At 34.5% G+C, this 24,523-nt stretch overlaps 1 protein-coding gene across 4 annotated transcripts in view; it reads right to left on the reverse strand.

Annotated features, from left to right (window-relative positions):
• Window positions 1-177: 177 nt before the first annotated feature.
• Window positions 178-24,523, reverse strand: part of LOC138124227 (ankycorbin) — a 34,267-nt gene continuing 9,921 nt past the window's right edge. The window contains exons 1-8 of one of the 4 annotated variants that reach the window (XM_069039197.1): window positions 23,287-23,417; window positions 22,243-22,510; window positions 16,329-16,441; window positions 15,735-16,053; window positions 15,363-15,682; window positions 12,219-15,112; window positions 10,313-10,656; window positions 178-562 (exon numbers count right to left, since the gene is read on the reverse strand). In XM_069039197.1, coding sequence (XP_068895298.1) covers window positions 300-562; window positions 10,313-10,656; window positions 12,219-15,112; window positions 15,363-15,682; window positions 15,735-16,053; window positions 16,329-16,441; window positions 22,243-22,408 — 4,419 coding nt within the window. In that variant the 5' untranslated portion in view covers window positions 22,409-22,510; window positions 23,287-23,417 and the 3' untranslated portion in view covers window positions 178-299. Of the gene's footprint in view, window positions 563-9,410; window positions 9,639-10,312; window positions 10,657-12,218; window positions 15,113-15,362; window positions 15,683-15,734; window positions 16,054-16,328; window positions 16,442-22,242; window positions 22,511-22,576; window positions 22,774-23,286; window positions 23,418-24,523 lie in introns of those variants that run through there. The other 3 variants (XM_069039196.1, XM_069039194.1, XM_069039195.1) reach the window with 3 other exon arrangements.

A 24,523-nucleotide genomic window follows, 5' to 3' on the forward strand; every position in this document is an offset into this window, starting at 1 on the left:
GCCCATGCAAAACGTCGAATCAATTTTATGGCAACTTTTCACGCCACCACTTGCACCATTACTTCTATTGATCTCTTACATAAGTTTACTTGAGGATCGATCGGAAAAAATATTGAAGGCTTTAATTTTGGATGAGGTGAATTATTCAGGGTGGGTACCGAAATTACAAAGCGGACGTCGTATCAAACCTCTTTATTAAAATTTAAACTATACATCAACGACTTGTACAAATTTCTCATATCAAACAATAAATTTCTAACAAGGTATTGCACTTTGGATTGCACATGTTGCACCCTAGTTTAATCACTTTTCGAGTGTCTGTGGCCCGTGTCCTCGTTGGGGGGTGTGTTCTCGCTCCCTTTCACCGTGAAAGTGACGTAATAGCGTTTATTTTGATCCAGTCGATCCGCCGGCAGTGAGATGACTTGTTTGTCGTTACCATGGCACAGTTCTAAGGTTACCCCCTTCTTGGGGTTTATCGTCGGCAGGAAGCCTGTACCAGGTTTGCACTGCGTTGACGTAAACCCGATCTTGGGGATGGTGTGGTGATCCATTTTTGGTACTGAAATTTGCATCGAATTAGATCAGATTATCGTAATAATAATAACAAATAACAACGTATTCTTTATTGACATTGCTGTGCCAAACTCCAATAACTTGCCTCAGACGTATAATACTGAAGTTGCAAAATACATGCAACCTGCCTTGGCTGTAAAAAATCAGTGGAATTTAAATAAGATTAGGATTTTGCCACCGATCGTTTCAGCGGCTGGTATTGTACCGAAGAAATTAAAACAAAAGTAAAAGTGTTGTCTGTTAACAAAAATATTTAAAATGAAATTCAAAAAGAGAAATTACTATGTTCCTGTCATGCTGTTCAAATTTTTTTAACATGGAACAAGATAACATTGGAAGTAACATTCAAATTATAAAGTACTCACGCTGGATTTATCGCGGGCGATTCTAAAAGGACGTGAATTTCAGGATAATTTTACTTAGATTTAGTTTATATCTATAGGCCCATACACAATGGCGTTAACGTTACGTCGATGTTAAAACGTTAATGTTGACGTTAGATCTAGAAATTCAAAATAACATGTATTTCATTGTGGACCGTTCACAATGACGTTATGATGAAAATTAATGTTGCATGATAATGTTAGCGTTAACGTTAGTTCTAGAAATGTTCTGGATTCTTAACGTTACATTCTAACATTAGCCAACGGAAATAATTTATAAAAAGTACTGAAATACATGTAATTAGATCTAACGTTAACATTAACGTTTTAACATCGACGTAACGTTAACGCCATTGTGAAAGGGCTGTATAATACATTTTTTGATAGTAATATCTGTAATAATAAATTAATCCGACCTGATTGTTGAGTGACGAGATGTGTGATGGGTCAAAATACCATAAGAGCAAAAAAAATGCCATCAAGGATAGCCATGAAAAAGAAAGTGCCGTGTCTTTGTTTAAGAAATTCGTGGAATCCTGAAATGGGTTATTTAAATAAACAATTATAGATATTGTTGCCTTTTTTTCCTGCAACTTACAGTGCACAAGCACATTATGGACTGTGTCATAGCTATCGTTGATGACATTTTTTTTGCTCTTACGGTATAATAATAATGAAAACAATAATTGTTAATGAAAGTTCTTAGTATTTAATTTTAACATAGGTTTTTGCATTATTTTTTTTTGAATTTATGAAGCAAATGGTACTTCTCCAAGCAGCTTTACAAAGGATATAACTTACTAACTTTAGTAACTTTTCTTAATAATTGTCATATTTCTGGAGATTAAAAAGCTAAAAGAAAAGTGAACTGAAGGTTAAACAATAATAACAGTTAAGTAAAAAATTTAAGATCGTTTCACATGTTAAATTAATTAAATACGGAAGAGATGTAAAGATAAAGGAACAACAAAAATTATTATTAAGAAAAAAGAATAAAAAGGATCATTAATATTATTAGACACCATTTTAAGTACTCCTATTACTTTTGCTATAATCCATTTCTTAATATTGTTTTTGGAAACCTGTATCTAGTTCGACGATACAATGAAGGTATCAAGTAGAGCTCTGGGGAACTCCTAACATTATTAACTGTAAACTGAACTCAACCTGTTGCCAATTGTTTTCGTTTTTTAAAGAGTTGAAACTAAAAAGTTATCTTAAAAGAGTCATATACAGGCTGTTTCCTAAAAACGCCGCAAGCAATATCTTCGTTATTTATGGCTCGATTTAAATGAAACAAAAATTGTAATAAATCACTTTAAAAACACTATAAGCTCAACATATAATTGAAATTTTTTAATAAACAATTGTCAAAACGTTATCATGTTGGTATGAGCGAAATAGTGATTTTCATGATAATATGATTTCTCACACTGAGTGTCAACATTTTTTTAATCTAACTGAGCCTGCGCCCTGACGAGCGAGACTTTATTTCAAATATTTCCGCTGATTTCTCATTAAATTTGTTTTGAAAATGAATTCGCGGAAAACAGCTATGAAAACAACTATGATTTGGTGTCAAATTGTTATACAGCTGATCCATATGTGCACATTTTGAGGTGGTACAGAGTGGTTTTTTACTTAATTTTGACATTGACAATTGTTTATTAAAAAAATTTCACTATAGATTTTTTTTCAAAAAGTCATTCAATGTCAGATGATAGTCTACTTTGTTTTTTCAAATAGCTTATTATAGATATTATAGATTATTTTTCTAAATCCAACGATGTGCCTCATGTTAGAATGCATTTAATAGTAACCGCGAAAATAGATGGAAATTTTTTCTTCGAAAAAAATCAAGTATATTATGGAAAACAATCCTAAACGCAATATGTATGAGGTACACGTTCTGTCATATTATTTTTTTTTAATCTTCAGAAAGTATTCGGAGATATGGCTTGCGGCGTTTTTTAGGAAACAACCTGTATTTGAAATACGAAATTGTTACTCTTTGCGGCAAAATTTAAAATAGACGCAAGATTGTAATGACACCCATTAGCCGATAGTGATAATGCTCGTTACGAATGATTTAACCCTGTAAAAACTGATATTTATGTATCTATGCCATTTATCATGTGTTTATTTTTGAAAGCATACGAAAATAAATAGGTGAAACACGAAACTTTAATTAATCGCTATGCTGGAGTAGCAATATATTCAGTCAAATTTTATTTAAAATACCTGAAACTTGAAACAGGTGTCTATTAAAATGAATTGTTTTATTAACTTCGATAGAATTTTTCTAGACATTGGTAAACATAAATAAAATATTTAGTTGACTAATTTGTAAGGCAAAAAGTGTCAAGTTTTTTAAAGTTTATAAGATTAGTTTGACTAAACAGTGCAACCCTAAAGAAACCAAAGTATCTGTTGAATTGTCAATTCGATAAGATACTGTATTTTTTTATAGGAGGTAAAACTGCAAGAGTCCAGTTTGACATATCGTTACCTTGAAGAAGACATTATTTTAAGAAATGTATTGACATTGTTATAAAAGACCAATTGTTTTGTTAATTTTTAATGATATTATTAATTATGTATTATGTTAAGATCAATCAAAAGGTATAACGCTATTTAAAGGTTTGGATTTAAAATTATAGCGAATTAATGATAAAAGGATCGATAACATACAGTAAATTCGTTTTAATAAACAATTGTCAAAATGATGTCAAGTTGGTAGACTTGCCAAAATGTCAAACCTAGTTATTTCGTAAATCAATCTTGGTATCTCTGAGTGTCATCCAAATTTCATCTATTTGACATGCGCAGGAGTTGTTTAAATACAAAAGCATAAAATTGAAAATTGGCGAAGAATTTAAAGTTGAAGAATGGCTTCACGTAAAAGGAGTACAGGTCAGTCGCTTCTTCAATGTGAAAAGATGGCAGTAGTTCGATACTGCAAAGAATTGGAGACGGAAAAACCATGAATGTCGATGAAAGAAATTTGCGAGAAAGCTGCTCATATTTTTGATGTAACCTATTTCCTAGTTTTTTCATTTTTCTAATATTAAACTAGTTTTTGTTTTTTATCTTTCAATCCACATTTTATTTAAACGTTCACATTTCCCTATTTATTGGATTTCAAGTAAATATTCCGTACAAATCTTCATTTCTTCTTGCTAAGTTTGAAGACCCAACTCACTTTTCAGAATCATTAAACATCATAACATTGCTTTTGATGTGCAAGGTCTTAATAGATATCATTTTTCTGTAGGTAGGTACTATCGGTGGACATTAAAAGCTGGGACATCCAAAATTTGCTCATTGTGTATCAGACTTTTGAATCGTCACTCAAAATAAAAATTGTCATTAAAGAACTGAACTTTAACCTGATGTTTCTGACAATATGTCATAATTTTTATAACCTTATTGTAAAAAGCCAAATTTATCCGATGTAAATTTGTGATTTTTGACTTTATACATGTGTCATGTTTGTCCCAGTTTTTTATGTCCACCGATAGTACATACTTTCGTACCGGTCGCTGGATATGACATGTGATTTGTGTAATTGCGATAGAAAAACGTCAAAGTGCAACATATACTGTCGCGAGCAATAAATTTTGGTCGTCAATGTCATTTCAAAATTTGGTTAGATTGTCACTAATTTAAAAAAATTCCCTGCCTGATTATGCCCACGTCAACAAAGTGTCAAAAAATTGAGAAAAAAATTACAATTAATGTCATACAACATGATGATAGGTTATGATATTTGCGACTGTTTTACAATGAAGCATTTTCAATTGCGTCAAAGAATGACCTTGACGACCAAAATTTATTGCTCTCGACTGTACATAACCTCAATAAATATCTAGTGTAAAAACCATTATACATCTGGTCCATAAATACGATATTCTGGGGAATCTGGGGTGGTACTATGGCGGACAATAAATTTAGGCCGGCCTGTCATTGCCTTGACATCAAAATGTGAAGCTGGCATTATGTTTAACTAACCCCATTTTCAATTTTTGTCATTCTTGTCATCGTGACAGCCATAATCAAAATTAAAATTGGGAAAAGAAGCGTGCACCAAAGAGAAGTGCTACTAAAAATCAGTTATGCTAGTGCGTCATGATCTGTAGGTTACGAAAAGGGCGAAGGAAACGCCAAACAGCTTGAAAACCTTCAGTTTGACAAACTGACACATCAGTCATAATGACAATAAATGGTCCCTTGCATTGACTTTTTTGAAATGTCAGAAATTTGCCGGCCTAAATTTATTGTCCGCCATAGTACAGTCCGGTCTTTTAAGAATTTTTGACATTGACAATTGTTCATTAAAACGAATGGACTTTAGGTATACAGAGTGTCCCAGAACTGGCGTACATCCCGTTAACTGCAAATGTATATATTTATTCTGAAATGGATTCTGCAAGAAAAATTGTTTAAATCCATTTTGTTTTTAAGTTACAACGATTTTAATTTAACCAATCATCGTAGACAAATATGAATTCAATCCATGCGTTTCCTAGGAAACAACAGCTCACGGTAGATTTATCTGTAATTTTTCTGTTGTGATTGGCTAACTTAAAATTGCTGTAGTTTAAAAACTATAAGGTTAAACAAAAAAAATCTAGTGAAATATTTCTCAGCAAAAAGAGCGGAGCACGCGGTTAACGGGATGTACGCCAGTTCTGGGACAGCCTGTATAGAAGATTTTGATAAGCATTATTATTTAAAAATTTGTTTTTTTTAATCTGGGTCGGAATTTATGTACTGGAAGATTTACTGCTTCTCTTCAACGCTTTTATTCATGACACAGAAGGTGTGAGGTTTTTTTCTAAAGACACAAACAGGGCTGTATTGTTACCTCAAATGTATTTAATGCCTCGGATGATTACGTTAACAATTTAATTCATACACTAAAAATCCCAAAAGCAGCGGTGTTTTTGTCATTATGACAGCGAGAAAAGTTTGTCCTACCTAACTTTTCCAGCGACAAAACGGAACCTAACGTTAAAACTAAACTCAAAAAACTGCCAGCAAAAATTACTCGCCCTTGCTGTTGCCAGGCAACAAAATTCTCAATGAAATGTCAAGTTTACTTCGACAAAAAAAAGCTCTCGTGTAATTATAAGTGAGAAATAAATCTAACCCCCAATTTTATAATCAGCCTAAAGTTACTTTAACATTAGTTTACCATTTACCATAGAAACATATTGTTGCAACAATCCATTAAAGTCACACGGTTGCCATACTTATCCACAATCATTTTGAATCACCCAATATTAAAGGAGAGAATAACTTGTATCCAACTTTATGTTATTAGTTATCATTATATGTATGTAAAAAGTGTTTTTTAAAATTTGGCGTCGAAGTAGGCGTTGGAGAGTCGATTGAGAGCGCACCACTCGTGTGATCCGTAACCTGCATAGTGCGTTCACAATCGAGTGTTCAACGCCTACTTCTACACCAAATTAAAAAAAAAAAAACACCCGTTATTGTAACGCCCGTTCCGTAGCATAAGTGAAAAGGATTCAATAATAAAATTTGCTTTTCTCAAATTGAAAACGGGGTTGACTGAGTTAAACATTTGTGGACAAAGAAATCATTTAAAAATAGACGCATATTTATGGTAGGCACACCGATTTATTGGTGATTATTAATAATTGATAACGTAAAAACTCATCATCGTATGAGGTACAAATTACCAAAAGTAAACAGATTGGGTAAAACAGTTTGTTTAACTATGTAGAAGCAAATCCCATGCGATTGAAAAAAAAATTAATCCAATAAATGACTATCATGGTTCAGTAAAACACTTCATGTTTTCGCAGAAAATACAGACTATTCTGACACTCCAGTTTAAAAAATTAACCAGTGCCTATCTTTTTCAGGAGAACTCTCAAAAAAATATTTACATTTTTTGGTTCTGTCGTTTTTATTATCAATTCCTAAGTTGCGGATAGCTATTTCGTAAAAATTTCGACCTTGTAACTTCATCCCTTCTGGGTGGTGCGTTTTTATTGGGACGTAGTGTATGTAGTATGTTTCTTTGACAACAACAGTAATATTTAAACCAATTGTTGCGAACTGAACTGAACTGAACATCTTCAGAGATTTTGTTTTACATAGCCGCCTCTCATCTCTTTTTTGTTGATCATATGATGTAAAAATGAAAAGTCTGATCGGTTTGTTGCGTGTTCTCAATAACTACTGAACCAATTTTGATGGAACTTTCACTGTTGACTTGTATAAGCTCTGGAATGTCATAGGTTACGTAACATCACGCTATCTAATCAAGGGACTTGACAGTGAACAAAAATTACAACTCCAAGTGTCGCGCGCCTAAATTAGCGCTCAATACGCACTGCGAGTTGCTGGGCTACTTTTGTTGTCAACAAAGGAGTCCACAAAATGTCGAAAATAATATTAAAATTATTAAGAGAGACTAAAATTACAGAAAGAGTAGCTTTACAAGGAAATACTGAAACATCATCATAAAGGGAAGAAAGTAAAAGTAGAATATCGGAAACGAAGAATAAAGACGAGAAAATTAGTTTATAATGGATTGTTAGCTTATAGTGGTAACTGTGGTAAACTTTTGCCGTAGGATGTAAGATGTAACATTTTGGTTTATAATCGAAAACTAAGTTTACGGAATTCATGCGCATTTTGTAGACAACTGACATTTGACATTAGTGTTTGTTTCCTTGATCAATTTTATACAGGGTTATTCACAAGAGGGGTATTTCTGGATTTCTTTTTGCCGCAACCCCTTATACACATTGCAACAATCCCTTGATTTCAAATTTTGAAAATAATCATAACTGAATCCACGATGGCTCTTAGTCCTGTCTCTTTGACGTTAAAGCAAAAAATCTTTGTCAATTCTAAAAATTTGTTTTTACAATAATGATGAAAAAACTGACATGCTGCTCATTTATGGAGAGTGTGGAAAGAATTCTGTCGCCTCTGTGGTTGTTTACAAGCCGATGGTAGACACTTCGAACACCTTTTACATTAACTTAATTTGTTAATTTATTTGTTGAATTTTGATTAAATACAGGTTATCTGCCAATCTGATATTTTTGACAAATCTACCCAACTTACTTTGATTTCTAATTTAAAAGAAATAACACATTTGATTTAGTAGTTACTGCTATTGGTATTGTTGGTTGCGGCAAAATAAAAATTCAGAAGTACCCCTCTCGTGAATAACCTGTATGTATAACCCGAAATGGACGTAGAAATTGGAGAAATGTTTGTTACTGCATTATTTGTAACAATTTATTGGTGCAGCTGCTAACAACGGTCACGTTGTTTTAGCATAATGGGAGCCCATGATTTATTTTTTAACGTTGGACACACTGTTAGATTTCTCTCACTAAAGTACCTGACATATGGACCTATCAAAATGAACATAACATGTTGCTAAATTTCCCGCGATGTCTGAGGAAAAACTCAGATAATTTGCAAATCGGCAAATCCATACAATACTTCAACAGAATCAGTTGTCATGGTTTTGAATTTGCAACGTCTTATCGAGCCTTACCGGGTTTAGTGAATGATCCCCTCAGTGTCTTCTATTGCAAACTAGTAAAACTGACAGCAATGCACTAGACATTGACGCTATTTATAACCTCAAACTTAGAAAAACAACCTAATTCAACAGACAGCTTTACTACCAAATTAAATGCAAAATTTCCATGGCCTCCCATTATGCGAAAACAACGTGAATGCATTTTGTATCTATCATAAAACCCTGAAACAATAACAAAAACACAGAAATACTGTTACAACTCTTCATTGCCAACTTAGGTTTTCAGTTCGGGTCTTTTTTATCATTTGGTGCGCGCTTATTCATTTGTGATTGGGTAAGGATAGGCTATAAGTTACAATCCAGAAATCTTATTGAACTGTACCGGCACCGGTTTAAGTTAACATCCTACAACTTACATTATTAACGAATATGAAAAGTTCTTATAATTATTTTGGAGATCCGGTATAAGTTAGCAGTTACATCACATCCAATAAGAACTAGTTAACTATAACTACGTAATAGAATTGTTCGGAGTAGATCTGCATCTGATCCGAGAATAATCAAATAGTCCATATGAACATACGAAACAGATCTATCGAAGAAGAAAAAGAAGAAGAAGTAGAAGAAAGAATTAAATGTAACAAATCGTTTACTGGAATCTGACGTGCAAAGATAAGAAAGACTTAGTGTAGTTAACTATAAGATCTTCAGAGAATAGAACTAATGTGAATCAATCTCTTGGCAGCAGATCAGCTTTTTATTGACCCTCGACTTGTGTAGATATAACTATCTATAAATAACAAACGCAATAAAGTAGGTAGGTAAAATTGAAAATATTTGTTCATACTGTGGAGTAAAAAAGTGGGAGTGTAATATTGTATGGTGCCAACGGAAAAATAAAGTTAATGCCCTTAGTTGAAGATTCAGAAACTTTGAGAAACATGTTCACGCATGTACATACACTCTTTAAAAAGTTTATTGATAACATGAGACCATACAATGGGCTATTTTAAATGACATCTTTTCCAACATAATTTTGCATTGCACTTGGTCCTCATATGTCTAAAAATATATTTTCACGAATACTCATGTTCTTCTTTGAGCTGCATCTTCGGACACAGAAAATTTCTTTAAAGAATCTGAAATTCAGAGCTTCATGATTTCACAAGTCTTGATAGCTGCAGGTAAAATAAGATCTTCAACAACAGTCTGCCATTTTTGTTATTTGCAAATTAACATAACCAATTATTTAGAAAATCTGCTTCTTCTTTATGTAAAGTACACAGTTTGACGAAGCGCCGTGTGCAAAGGTAAATTATTATCATGTACTTTATAAAACATTACTGCGACGGACTAAAAATGTACAACTTTTATTAAGGATGAGGGAATATGATATGTTTTGGAATCATTGTGGCAATGAAATCTTAAATTATGATTAATAACAATATCAGGAGTAGTTATCTTGAGCATTGTCATAATCATCTAATTATAATTAATGATCATAGATGACAAAGAATATTTTGGAAGGACTTTTTTCTGTTACCAAAAGTATTTTTAGTAATGGACTATAGATTTGTACATGTTTATGTGGAGAAGTTGCTTGAGTAACCATTTGAAATACTTCCAAAACTCAAATTTTGATAGAGTTTTGAAAGTGACTATAGTAACATACTGTACCAGTATTCTTGTCCCGTGATTGTAAATACATTTAGTACAAAGAAAAAAACATAAGAAGAGTAACAACTTCCAATGCCAAATAAAATACTGACAAAAATAAAGTAACGATTTTGGTGGAGGTGCCGGGTCAACTTACGATATGCGGCGCAAGGAATCCCAGTGTAGGCATGAGTGGCATGCATGCATCTGTGAGTACTTTGAGTGCACAACAAAGGATTTGCCGCTGTCTCTGGAAGTCCTTTTAAATGGTCGGCACCATTTCTTTGCAATTTGCGCAAAGACAAGTACAGGAATTTCTCGAAACTTCTGAAAGAGTAGTCTTCTGGGACGTATCGTCCTGCTCCTATCGTTGAGGCGCAGGATTGATGGTACGAGTCTATGGCACGTTTTACTAAAATTGCTTCGTTGTGTTGACCTGCTCTTATCTGCATCCGTTTCAAATCCAGGAGGTGCTGGAATATCTTGCGCTCAAGGTGGTACCTAAAAGTGTTAATTAATGCTTTCCATTAATACAAAGTTTTTCTTTTGTGTTTATTTTAATTGACAAGAATATCGCAATTCATTTCTTATTTTGTGGAATATCAAATTGTGCTTTTAAGCAAACTCATATTTTAGTTGTTTTTAACTTTCGTTTTCTAACACCTTTGGTCTCTAACTAGGTATCTATAGCTACATATATTTATGGACATTACAGCAAATTACTCCTTTATTGATTTATGTTGATTATATGTATAGCTATGCTGATGTTATCTTTTAGTAGGAGTATAATATTTCGATTATTATAATTTTCTATAAACCAGTAATAATAACAACCAAATTCTTTATTTGTTGAGTATATAGTTGAATTGTTTTAATAAACAATTGTCAAAACGTTGTCTTGTTGGTATGAGTCAAATTGTGATTTTCATGATAATTACGATTGGTCACATTGAGTGTCAACATTTTTTTATGTAACTGAGCCTGCGCCCTAACGAGCGAGAGTTTATTTCAAATTCGAAAAGGTTTCTCCTGATTTCTCATTAAATTTGTTTTGAAAATGAATTCACGGAAGAAAGGTACGGGAAGTGAAGTGAACATAACCTTAACCATGATTTGGTGTCAAATTGTTATACAGCTGGTCCATATGTCCAAATTTTAGGGTGGTACAGTATGGTTTTTTACATCATTTTGACACTGACAATTGTTTATTAAAAAAATTTCACTATAATTTACGAGTATGTACAGTTATAGTTGAATTTTTTTAATAAACAATTGTCAAAACGTTGTCTTGTTGGTATGAGCCAAACTGTGATTTTCATGATAATACGATTGGTCACATTGAGTGTCAACATTTTTTTATGTAACTGAGCAAATTCGAAAAGGTTTCTCCTGATTTCTCATTAAATTTGTTTTGAAAATGAACTGAAATGGTACAGTATGGTTTTTTACATCATTTTGACACTGACAATTGTTTATTAAAAAAATTTCACTATAATTTGAAAATTATAGAGTACACCTAATTTTCTACAGTGTAAAATGCACTTACATTTCTTGTCAGTGATCAGTGTCAATTTTGACAAACAAAATGCCTAATCTAACCGAAAACGTGAAAGTGCACATTTTTTCCAAATTAGAAGAAGGGTCGATCCAGAGAGTAGCCCAGTATTATAATATCGCGAAGAGCACCGTGCAGGGGATAAAACAGACAATATTATGGTCTTCTAAAATATCAGCGACATTTTATGTTGTCAAACTTACCTAACCTATATAAAAAATATGACCGTCAAATTTCAAAAAGGCATCTTTACATGGGCAAATAACTGACTTCTTGATTTTTGAGGAGTACCTACTCTATAATTTTGAAATTAACTGTACATACCTATATGTTCTGTTTCACTTTTTACCGCGCAGTACATAATCAATAAAATTTCAAATTTCATTCCTAAAGCACCTAAAATCATATTTTTTTCATTCAGTTTCAGCTTAAAACTTTTCAAAACTGGTTTAAAATATTTATTAAGAAAAACTTATTCTAATCATTTTTGTGATCTGTTTTTAATTACCTTCTGATATTAGTCTGAATCGATTGCGTCACAGAGGTCATATTCACACCCCTTTCAGTCATATTCTTCCACTTCGGAATTCTGCTACTTCTCGGACTCGGTTCAAAACCCGAATCGATAACATTACTACTTTCGTAATCACTTCCTGCGCTTCTCGCCTCTCTCGCCTTCGATTTCCTCTTCACCTTTTTCCTTCTGACCGCACTACCTCTTTGCTGTTCTTCTTCTTCCAAATCGGAGGCGCTAGCTTTCTCGTTGTCGCTATAAACCGAAGCCATCAAAGGCGCTGACATGTTCGAATCAGATCTCGGATGTTCCTTGAACTTGTCTCGATTTTCGTTTATATTTGGCAACGACGGAACACGAGATTCCATGCTAGATTTTGTTTTTCTATCGGGAATGTTCAAATATTTGTCACTCTTGAACAACGGCGTCTTCGTTAAAGACGTTGGAATCTTGCTCTTCGTGGTTTTTTCCATTTCTTTGACTTTGTTCTTGTCTTTTTTATTTTCTTCGGATCGGGAACGTTGTTTCTTTAGCGGACTTTTGGGTTTTCGAGCGACTCTTTTTGGTTTTTGTTTTGAACTTTCTATTTTTTCCGCTTCTTCGTCATTCAGTATCCGAAAACTTTTGTGTTCTTTTACTGTTATGCTAGTAGAAGTACTCGAATCGCTTTCCAAATCGCTGGAGTATTCGTCGGAGGATTTCGTTTCCGAAATCGTTTTTTGTGGTTTCAGTTTTTCTCTTTTTGTTTGCTGCTTTGTTGCATCATCCTTCACACTCGACCGTTCTGATCCTACATCATCATTCTCCTCATCATCGCCGATTGTCTTATAAATAATTTCGTAAGCTTGGTCTTCACTTGTTTGTTTTTTCTTGCGATTACTTTTCTTCTTAGATTTTGGTTTTTGAACTTCTTCCGTAGCAACTCCCTCATTTTTCACTGTTTCAAGCTCATCTTCGATTTTACCATTTGCACCATTAACAGTAATATCATTTTCAGTAGATTGTGCAGCAACAACATCATTCGTTTCAGTTTTTACCTCCGATTCCAACTTTCCATCTTCTCTGCCATTCTTCAATTGATCACCTAATTCCTCACTCTTTTCTAACTTATTTTCAACTCCAGAGAGTTCCTCTTTGTTTTCAGCACCTTCAACAACTCCAACAGTTTCTTTTGAAATATTGTTTTCCACCGTTTCAGACACTGCAGTAGCTTGTTCTTCAGACTCTTCTTTTTCATTGTTCAAGTCTTTTATTTCTGGTGCGTCTGCAATACTAACATCCAAATTAGTTTTATCTTCGGCTTTTTCAGAAGATTCCTTGTCAGTATCAACCGTCGTCTCTTGAAGATTTTCATCAATAACCTTATTATTTTCAGTCTCAACCAATTTAGCATCGACTTCCGATTTTCCTGCTTCCAAAGTTACATTTTCGTTCTTCTTTTCTTCCAAAGCGTCACTAACTTCTTCATTGTTTTTCTCCGTTTCTTCTGTTTCTTGTGTTGGCTCTTTCATTACATCACTTTCTTTAACATCAGACTCACCATTAGTCTTTTCAGCCTCTAGACTTTTGTCATTGGTTTCTGCTATTGGTTCACTTTCAATTTTTTCCCCAGCAACAACAACACTTTCACTGATTCCTTCACCTTCACCTTCACCTTTACTGTCTTCAATTTCATTTTCAACATTGTGCTTCTCACCACTATCTTGTTCTATCTTTTTGTCAATCGCTTCATTTGTTTCCTTTGCAACATCAACCTCTTGATCTACTTCATGTTTACCATCAAGATCTTGTTCCTTGGCTACTTCCAAATCTTGGTCTTCAGTTAATGTAGATTTAGGTGGTTCGTGCACAGCTGCTTCAACCACGAGATTCTTATGCTCTTCTACATCTTCACTAGTGTTAGACATTAACGACTGCTGATCAGCCAGTTTTGTTTCTTTGATTGCATCAATTTGGTGTGAAGTAGCTTCCTTGACTACTTCACCAGGCACTAATCGATTATCATTTTCATTTTCATTTTTATCTTTATTTTCTTCTACACTTTTTGCTACTTTTCTTTCTGTTGTCTGACTTTGTTTCGATTGTTCAATATTACCCTGTGTATGTTTAGAATTTGGCCTTGACTTTCTCCTTGCACTGTCTTCTTTTCCCGTCGATTTGCCCGACTTCTCTCTTACTTTGGCGTGCTTCGCACTTTTTGGTCTTTTCTCTTTCTCAACTGTGACTTCTGCTGTCACTTTTTCAGCCTCGCTGATCACCTTCTCAGCTACTTCCGTTGATAATTTACTCGGTATTTTATTTTGGACTTCTTGATTTTCACCAGTCTTAATCTCTTTGCTTTGGTGAATGTTAATTTCCGTCTTACCATTGATAACTATCTCATTCGTATAATCAAATCTACCTGATGGTGCTTTTCTGTTGCCATGCTTTGACATTTCGACGCTTGTGGCACTATCACTTCTACCTCCTGTCTTAACTCTTCGATTTTTCTCCCCGAATCGTCGTTTATGCCTACCATCCAAGTGGCCACTCATCAACTTACTGTTTTCGTCACTGCCGGACAACGAAGCTCTTTTCTTATCATACTTGTGCGAGAGCTTCTTCCTTTGTATTCGCTTGCTGTGCCTGGTCACTTCTCCGTTTTCGCGTTCGCTGTCTGAGCTAGTGTCGCCCCAGAAGGTCACGTCGTTCTTGATCTGCAAGTTGAGGCCTGGATTCATCGCTTGACCGTGGTCTCCCAGTCTGTTGGCAGGAACTCCACCGTGGAGCTGGAGGTACTTTGCAGTAGATCGGAAGCCCCTCTGGAGGGCGCAGTCCAAAGGGGTCATGAAGGTGTTCTTGGAAGTACGAAGAATTGGGTTGATTTGTGCCCCAGCGTCCAACAAGATCTGCAATTGGGGTCAAGTCGTTAGTCGAATCTGGTCTGATAAGAAGCAGTATTAAAGACAAAAAAAAAATCCAAAGATTTTATCGAATAGATTGATGTAATAAAAGTTTCACCGCACGATTCAAGGAAAGCGTTAAGGTCAGACTTTTCATTCAATTCAACCTTGAACTCTTTCGTCACGCATGAAAGACAAATGAGTGATGTTCACTAGATAATAATTTATGATAACGAGCGACCTATCATGTGGATACCTTGCACATGTCGGCGTTATCGTTTAAAGCTGCCAGGTGCAACGGACATCGACCGTCGTTGTTCCTTGCATTGACTTGGCTGGGCCTCATGTCCAACAACCACCGCACCAAGTCCCTCCTCCCTGACGCTGCAGCCTCGTGCAGCGGAAGATCTCCTCTCGCATTTCTCAACCAAAGATTTGCACCGTGAGCTCCGATCATCTTCACCGTTTCGAATTGTCCTTTGGCACAGCCGCAGTGCGCTGGAGTCCTCCCTTTTCTGTCTTGCCGGTTGGGATCGGTTCCGTGGGCCAACAGCAGAGCGGTGGCATCTGCGTGTCCTGGGGGAAGGAGAAAATGAGGAGGAGCGGCGAAGTGGAGAGATATTTTTACCTAGAGTGACGGCGTAGTGGAGGGCCGTGCAACCATTGGTGTCGATCACGTCGGGGGAGGCGCCGCATAGGGTGAGGAGGCTGTCGATGCAGTCGGTGTGGCCCCTGGAGGCGGCACAGTGGAGGGCGGTCAAGCCGTCTTTGTCTGGAGCTTCTACGGCGGCTTTTGCTCGGATCAAGGCCAGGACTGCTTTAGCAGAGCCGGCGCTTGCGGCCCAGAGGAGTGGTTGGCGACCGTCGCCGTCTTCTACGGAGACGACGATGTCGCTGTGGGAGAGCAGGGTTTGCAGGACTTGGAGGCCGAGGTTGGAATCCTTGTCCTGATTAATTACAAGAAATCAGACAAACGATTAGATTTCTGTTAATTAATCAATTATCCAAATCAAAAATAAGACCAAAAAATTGTTAACTTTTTAATTCCGTTTAGGTTCAGATGTTTTGGTCAAACGAAAAAATATCTAAGCTTACTGAACTTATCTCAGTGACTTTAGATTTCATTAAAGTAAACTATCTTTAGCCGACGAAATCGATTATTCTCTCTATTTCGTCTAATAAATATTTCAGTAGCTGACAATTACAATTTATGTTTACTTACACCTCCGCACATCTGGGCGGCATAGTGAAGAGGATATCCGCCATGGACATCGGGGGTCGAAACGGGGGCTCCTGCCGATAAAACCGCCCTCAAAGCTGCCGTCTCGCCGCAAACTACAAATAAGAAAAGTGGGTTAGTAAGACGGTTGCGTCTTGGAAGGAAACGTATGCGTGACACCAAATAATCTTATTATCACGTTTTCAATTTTATTCCACAATTTAAGTTTCATAATCTCTCATAACTTCATCTGAATTGTTGAATCAACAAAATTACATAAATTCTTGATTTGATAATTTGACTTCATTTCAGTCTGGTTAGGAATAATTTCATATTTTATCATTGTGTCTATCATTTTCTGCGTCAAATTATGGTGGAGGCGCCGGGCGCAAGAATGCTTTTTTAATTTAAATCTCAATACAATTGTAGAATAAGTGAAATCTTGCCAGACCCTTTGCTGCCAGAGTTTAAATCGATTTTTTACTTGCAGGATTTCTAGTTCACACTTAAGCCATTGACCTGGTTTACGCCTGAAAGCGAAGGGAGCCCAAAAAGAAGTAAAACGTCCAAGCGAAATTGTGTAAACACGTATCCAGTTCTCGGTGATTTATTCGATAACAATCTTACAAATGAATAGCAATCACGACTCCTGAAAGGTAATCGATGATTGCAACCTTGGCTAACTGACCGCCATGACGTCACCACTCTTCCTTGTATTAACCCGGAGTTTCAAGAACTTAATTACCTGTCAAGTACAGCAGACATCGACAAAATCTACAGTGTGTCAATAGATTGATTTATGATCACAGGATTTCGATGTTAACCTGACAGGCTGTTGTAAGTTATCAGGAAAATATGTAAGGTTAATCAGCTCAGTTGGTCATCGAGCACGCAATAATTACAATAACGCAATCTTTCACTGGATCGCATCTTATCAATCTGGGTCACCTGGATAAGAAAATAAACCGTGTCGGTCTTTAAATACTACGTCTGTGCTATTTCTGTACTGCCAACAAATGTACTCCATTGCGGAGAAAAATGAAGCGGAATTAATGAATGAATCGTTGCTGGTACATGTCAAAAGAGAATTAAAAATGAATTTGTATTCGAAGGGAGAAAAGTTTGATTTGAGTGCAGTAATTGATATTCGATAATTTTCTGTTGTGGAAAGGGACCGTTCTGAAAAATTATTTATGAAAGGGATCGATAGAATATAAAGCACCTTCTCAGTAAGAACAGCTAATGGGAAGCGATAGTCTATTCTTATTTATGTGGTCCTATAAATAAGTTTATCAGTGGTGCTAGGTTGGTAAAACTGGAATATAAACTGTAATTTTAAAAGATATTAAGGGCCGGTTGAACCAACGTGAGTTAAATTTAAGTACAGATTAAAATATACGAAAACATTGTTATAACAATAGGTAACTAAAGTAACGAAGTAATTTAACCCACAGTTAACTTTAACTGGCGTTGGTGCAACCGGCCCTAAGTATCCTACTGCATGTTGAATAACTTAATGCATTTTTTTATATTTTTAAATATAGTCATTTTAGTAAAAGCAAATGAAAATTAAGGCTAGAGTTCAATGAAATAATTGATTCTTTTTTTGGTTAAAGTGATATTTATCATGTAAAGGTAAATGGTAAGTCGTTCAAGAAATTATTTTTAGCTATAATTGATAATATTGTCCAAACCAATTCGAAGGCGTTGACCTGTGCCACCATGTCATTTATTTTATTTAGTATATTATATCTTAAATACTTTTTCCTTTCACTTTGTAAAACTGACATTGGCAACACTATTTTGTGTATGTCCTATATTTTTTTTTATCCAAATTCTTAAAAAATTATTTATTCATTTCTGTATATTCAATTACAATCTTAAATGGAAATCCACCTCCACAATAATATAGATATGTTAAGTACCAAGAAACAAAACACTACATCTTTATTCATAAACCACAAAGAAATCTACCATATTTCACTATTTTTGTGTGTAAAGCATCTGTTCACGGCGAAAACAAAGTAAAAAGCGTTTAAAAAAATATACGTATCATTTCACACAACCATTATGCAAATACATACATACACCGAAATACTCTAATCATAAATGTGCATTGATAAGAATTAAAATTGTTTTGCGATAGTGGCTTTAAAAACACCAGATTTTAGATTCGTGTTTTATTGTTGTTTGTTTACTAATAATTATTGTACTTAGTTGTAGAAAATACTATATTACGATACAAGTTTATAAGGAAGCCTTTAAAGCACACGCAAGTGCTTTAAAGGCCCTTATAAACATGTATCATACGCTATTTTTTATTTTACCTGCACTACAATCTGAAAATTATAACAAAAAAAGTAAATTGAAATACCTTTTTCGTTTTTTTGTTCGACGAGCCCCTTAAAGGCTCCAAATCGCTTAAAACCTTTAAAATTAGCTTGACGTTTCGATTTGACAAGTTGTGACATTTATCAAAATCCGTTCACATAGGAGAAAATTCTCAAATTCTGACAGTGGCGAATAAAAAAATAATGTATGCAACTCAGGCATAAAAGGGACAATTTTTTTGTTCATGTGATTGTCAAACTTCCAATTCATAATTGATGAATGCACTTGTTGCATAATAGTTATATACGAACCGAGTACGAGAAGACATTTTTATTTCATTTGCGCGCATGTGCTGAATATGTCTTCACGCAATGAAGTTTGTATAATATTTTTTGAAACGAACATTATGTATGATTTGTCGTGTACCCTTTGTGAATAGATAGCGCTTGTCCATATGTTTACCAATGTGTTAATCGAATTAATAGCAATTTATTTTCCCTCTTTCGAAATTTTCAATATCCAAATTGGAAAAATGGCGTTTTGTACACCAGATTTTATTATTATCAATTCACATTATTATTATCAGAATGCTCAAAAAGCACTGATTTTGGAGCATAAGTGTGCGAAATCTACTTTCTACCATACCGTCAACATCCGGAGGATGTTAGTTAACGCCACGCCATACGGGCATAATACAATACCTAAAATTAATGTGAAGGGTACAGTATTCCAACATTTTAAATATAGGTCGGACTTGAATTAAAATTCTTAAAATCATAATAAAACGTTGAATTTTGTGTATAATATGTACTGTCGCGGACAAAAAAAACGTAGGACAATACGTTACTGTAGACACTTCCAAAACTCATTCAAACTCATTCATTTTGGAAGTGTCTACAGTATAGTATTGTCATTTGTCCTACTATTTTTTGGCCGCGATAGTATGTATATTCAAATGATTTAGAAGGACAAAACGGTGACCTTACGTTTTTAAAATTCTCAATTCCTATATTCGTATATTTTCACTCTACAAATTTCAATAAAAATTTAAATAAAAAACAATTTAAAATGCTGATCTCAACAATTGACACGTAATAACTTGATAAAGAGTATTGTTACATCGAAATTAAATGTTTTATACTGAGATTTCTTGTTTTCAGTTTTTTGTCAGGTGTGATAACTTGCTACTTTATTAATTCATAACTTAAATAAATATAATAGTTATTTATGATGTAAGTGTTAAAAGTCCATCATACATCTATTTTTTATACAACTGATTTGCATTGTAGGTATTAAAAAACGCAGTCGTATTTTTGATGTTTATTTTAATTTCTGCGGCAAAAATCACGTAGCTAGTCCTGTATTGACATTTGTTTATTAGAAACGTCAAAAAAGTTTTCATTACGTTTTGTAAAACACTTTCAATTCCATAATATTGCATTCGTAAACATGAAATGCAAAGAAAACGACGTTAACGAAGCCGATATCGACGACAGATTTCCCGCAGATATTGAAAAAGCGCAAATAGAGCCACTTTAACATTTATAAATAAATAAAAAATCACTAGTGCTAAAAGTTTTTTTTTACTAGTGTTAAAAATACTTTTAACACGGTAAGTTATAAAGAGCAATTTTTCATCAAATTAGCCTCCACTAAAAACGTCACTTTAATGTCAGTTGTATAAAAAACATTTTTTTGTTCAACACTGTCAGAATTTGAGAATTTTCTCCTGTGTGAACGGATTTTGATAAATTTGACAACTTGTCAAAACAAAACGTCAAGCTAATTTTAAAGATTTTCAGCGATTTGGAGCCTCTGGGGGGCTCGTCGAACAAAAAAACGTGGTATTCAACTCGTTCTTGTGTAATTTGGGCTTTTTTTGGCACTCGTAGACCTTTAAAACTCTCGTTTCACTCGAGTTTTAAACTGGCCCACTCATGCAAAAAAAGCCCAAATTACACACGAACTCGTTAAATAAGCGACTTTGTTCATTCATAAAATATTGAATCGATGATAATTATTTTATACAAATTTATGTTGACACCGATGCGATGATCTCACGATCGTAGATAAAATGTTGTAAGACATACGTGTAAAAAGTTCCTTTGTTGCACTCACATCCTTTAAAATACTCCCTCGTATCTTGGTCATATTTTAATCGCGTTCGTGCAATAAAGGATAACTTTTTACACTTATATCTTAAATAACTATTATGTAGCCTTTATGGTAAAATAGTTAAAATAGAACCCACGTACTGTAGCATAATGCTGAATAATTTAAAATAATGAATTAAAGCAGTGTAACGAAGGTCAAATTTACAGCAATATGGCAATGTCATTGTGATTATTAATAGTTAAGTACCCATGTTCTACATGCCGAGGATTGCAAATTTCTGCCGTATAACGTTATCTTGAATATTTATCAACTTCTCTAGTACATAATTTATTATTTGTCCACTCAGGGCATCGTTTTAATGACAGAGGTATATTGTTTTTGACATGATTAGGACAAGAGGACAAACACGACAGTGATTGAAAAGTGAATTTTTTGCAAGAAAAACACTTAATCATTTCTTGTGATCACAATCTCTCGACCTTGACATTTCAATTTCGTGGAACATGAGCAATTTACGAAGTGCAAAAATAAACCATTATGTCACCGGCGCCTCCACCAAATGCATGTTTCATCAGATCGGTGTTTCTATGAATAAGTACCCGATTTGCATAATGGTTGTGGCACTCGTATATTGAGACAAGGAATTGACATAAATCAAATTTAATTTTTTTTTTACCATTAAATTTAAAAGTTAAAGCTTTTTGTAATAGGAGTTAAGAAAAGTGGGTACAGCACACTGCATCATGTGATATTACGTGAAAACAGAATTTGGCATTTTATAAAAGGAACTGAAAAATTAAAAAACCACAATATTTTTTTAATCAATATTATGCTTCTAAAGTGAGCATTCCTTTTTACAGTTTGGAGAGCTTCATATTTCAGTATTTCACACATACAGTCGCGGACAAAAAAAAGTGGGACAATGTTTTTTCGCTAATGTAAGTCTGTTTAATATTTCTAATGTTACTATTAAAATTTGTATTTACATATTTATTATAGTAAGCCCGGTTTATTCAACTCAATTTTAGCTAAATTTCTTAATAAGACTTGTCCTACCTTGTACTGTCCGCGACTGTACGTAAGAAAATACAATATGAATTCCTGTAGGAATACCTAACAAAGCTTCATTATCAGTTTTACCACTATATTCACTCATTTTATGGAAATAAAAGTAAAAGTGTTAAATTGTAAAAATTTAGTGGAGTAGTTGTGTTTTAGAGACAAATCAATCAAATCGTTCAATATTCAAAACGTCAATGATCGTAGAAAACAAATCTTTCATTTAATTTGTTTTAAATTCATTACCGCGAAGTATGTGATCTTTTTGCATTTAACGATTGGGAAACGCGTTCTAGCCAAGGTGACTTTTTCCAAAATATGTAAATGGATCGTTGACAACTGACAGCTGAGAAAAGTTTCTCATAAATCTGATGAACTACTCGTAGCATGTAACTTGCGTAAGTGCACTTACCTGTTGCCCAATGCACCACCGTATGCTTTTCATTATCCACTGCGTTCACATCTGCTTTATTGGCCAACAGAAACGTGACCAGCGGCATGTTCCCCGCGATAACGGCCAAATGCAAAGGGGTGAAGCCGTCTTCGTCGTGACTCTCCACCAAATCCGGCGCTGCCATAACCAAAAGGTCCGCGGCTTGAGCAGCACAAATGTTGTCGCTGGTGCAGCAGTAATGCAGAGGCGTCTTTCCGGTGCGATCACGAATCAGTAGTGCTTCGGACTGAAACAGAAATTAATTATTTATGGGAGAACAACCACGCACTCCATCTTTTAAAGCTGCCTTCACCTTGAACCAGTGACAGTGGACTGTTAATTTTGAATAATTGAAGATACGAGGAATAGGAGGTCTTCTCGTCGACTTTTTTGATCATCGTTATTGATGTTGTTGAAGTTTCAACATGAATAAAACAGCGAAATAACACCGCGATCACCGGTTATCATGTTTTATGTAGACGATAAGACATCACCACAAACAACAGTTTACTTACGTGACTAACCGACAGTTGCTATGACAATGTGAAATCATTATTTTGGCGAGAAGTGCATTCAACTTGAACGTTTTTAGTTTTGTTGATTTTTTATCGTAGGGTGTTTGCATAGAAATGTGAGTAATGTCTGTTATTTTGCATGTAAACCGAATATGTAGTACAAAATTTTATTATTATATTTTGTTATAGCATAGTGGAGCAAATGTTACATAAAAATTCCAAAGATATTAAAAAAAAATGTTGTTAAATATAAAACAAAAGAATTAAAAATTATTCAATTCCTTATTCATTGTTTATAAACAAAATACAAAATATTTTTTATAATAAAAGAATGCTAAAAAGGTATTTCCTCTGGTGTCAAGATTGCTGTGTTCAGCATCTGTAGTATGTTAACATTAATTCAGTATTATCATTTACTTTGATATAGATATCGGGTGTTTATTTCAATTTCCTGTCAAAGTTGGCGTTGAAAACTCGAATATCAACGCATCAGCTGTTTAAATCTTACCTCAGTTTTTGCGTTGCTTGTGTTTTTACACGAGTGGTGCTTTCACAATCGACTCTTCAACGCCAACTTTGATCGGAAATTTAAATGAACACCCGATACAACCACTTATTACACGACATCCACGTCGGAGTTTCTTCATACATCACGGATTACAGACTGTACTTAAAGTAGGTAACGAAGCTATCGAGTATTATTGAAGTTACAACGGAACGCGACCACCCATCCAAATACTGACTACATCCGACGTTGTTTAAGTTCACTTATCGAAGATAATAGTGCTTTCATTGTAGTTGGGTCGTCGTATTATTATTATTATCATTAATAAACTAATATATTTGGTTGATTTTCAAGAATGTAACTTCTCTTTACTTCGAGTTTTTTTAAAAAGTAACAAGAATGAGTCAAAAGCTTCTAAAGAAAAATGAAAGACAAGGAGAACCACTTTATGATTCATTAAACGCATCAACTCTTCTAATATTACAGTTGAAAACTAATTGTCTTTCTAACCCATTTTCTGACATTAAATTTATTTAAGATGACGGAACATTTTCTCTCAGTGGATTCGGCTGATCTGAAACACTTTTATAAAAACAATAACTATTCTTATTGTTAATTAGTATACACTAAATTACTGTTAATTTGATACTGTAGACATTAATTTAAAGGACTCTCATGCTATCGTCTGACTAAATCACTGACTGACTGTGTGTCGAACGTCGTCACCGTTGGCATCACTCCGTTCGCGACACAGGTGTGAATTCGGGAGAATTCCGGGCGCGCACCGACTATTCCTCGTCCGTTACAATATCTTCATCCTGAGATTATAGTCCTTGTATCTTCGTAAGGAATTCTGACTTAAGCCCTAAATAAACCGAACAAAGACCAATGTATTGTTTTATTGTCATATTATGCCTGTCATCACTAGACGGTCTCTACCTACCTCAGGTAGTTTTTTTCTCCGAGACGGCATAGTGATTGACAGGTACAATAAGATCACAATAAATTTCTTTAAGTAGGGTCTTTGTTCGGTTTATTTATGACTTAAGTCAGAATTCCTTACGAAGATACAAGCACTATACATGTTTAATCTGAGCGACCAACTAGGCGACAACTGACAAAAAAAAGAGTGTGTGCTTAAGACCGCAGGACAGAAGTGAAAACTTCTATGATGCTCGTTACTGATTTTAAGTAATATTTACCTATTCTATAAAAAATATATCATTATGGATGACTTGGA

Source organism: Tenebrio molitor, chromosome 2, assembly GCF_963966145.1.
Source record: "Tenebrio molitor chromosome 2, icTenMoli1.1, whole genome shotgun sequence".
Lineage (NCBI taxonomy): Eukaryota > Metazoa > Arthropoda > Insecta > Coleoptera > Tenebrionidae > Tenebrio > Tenebrio molitor.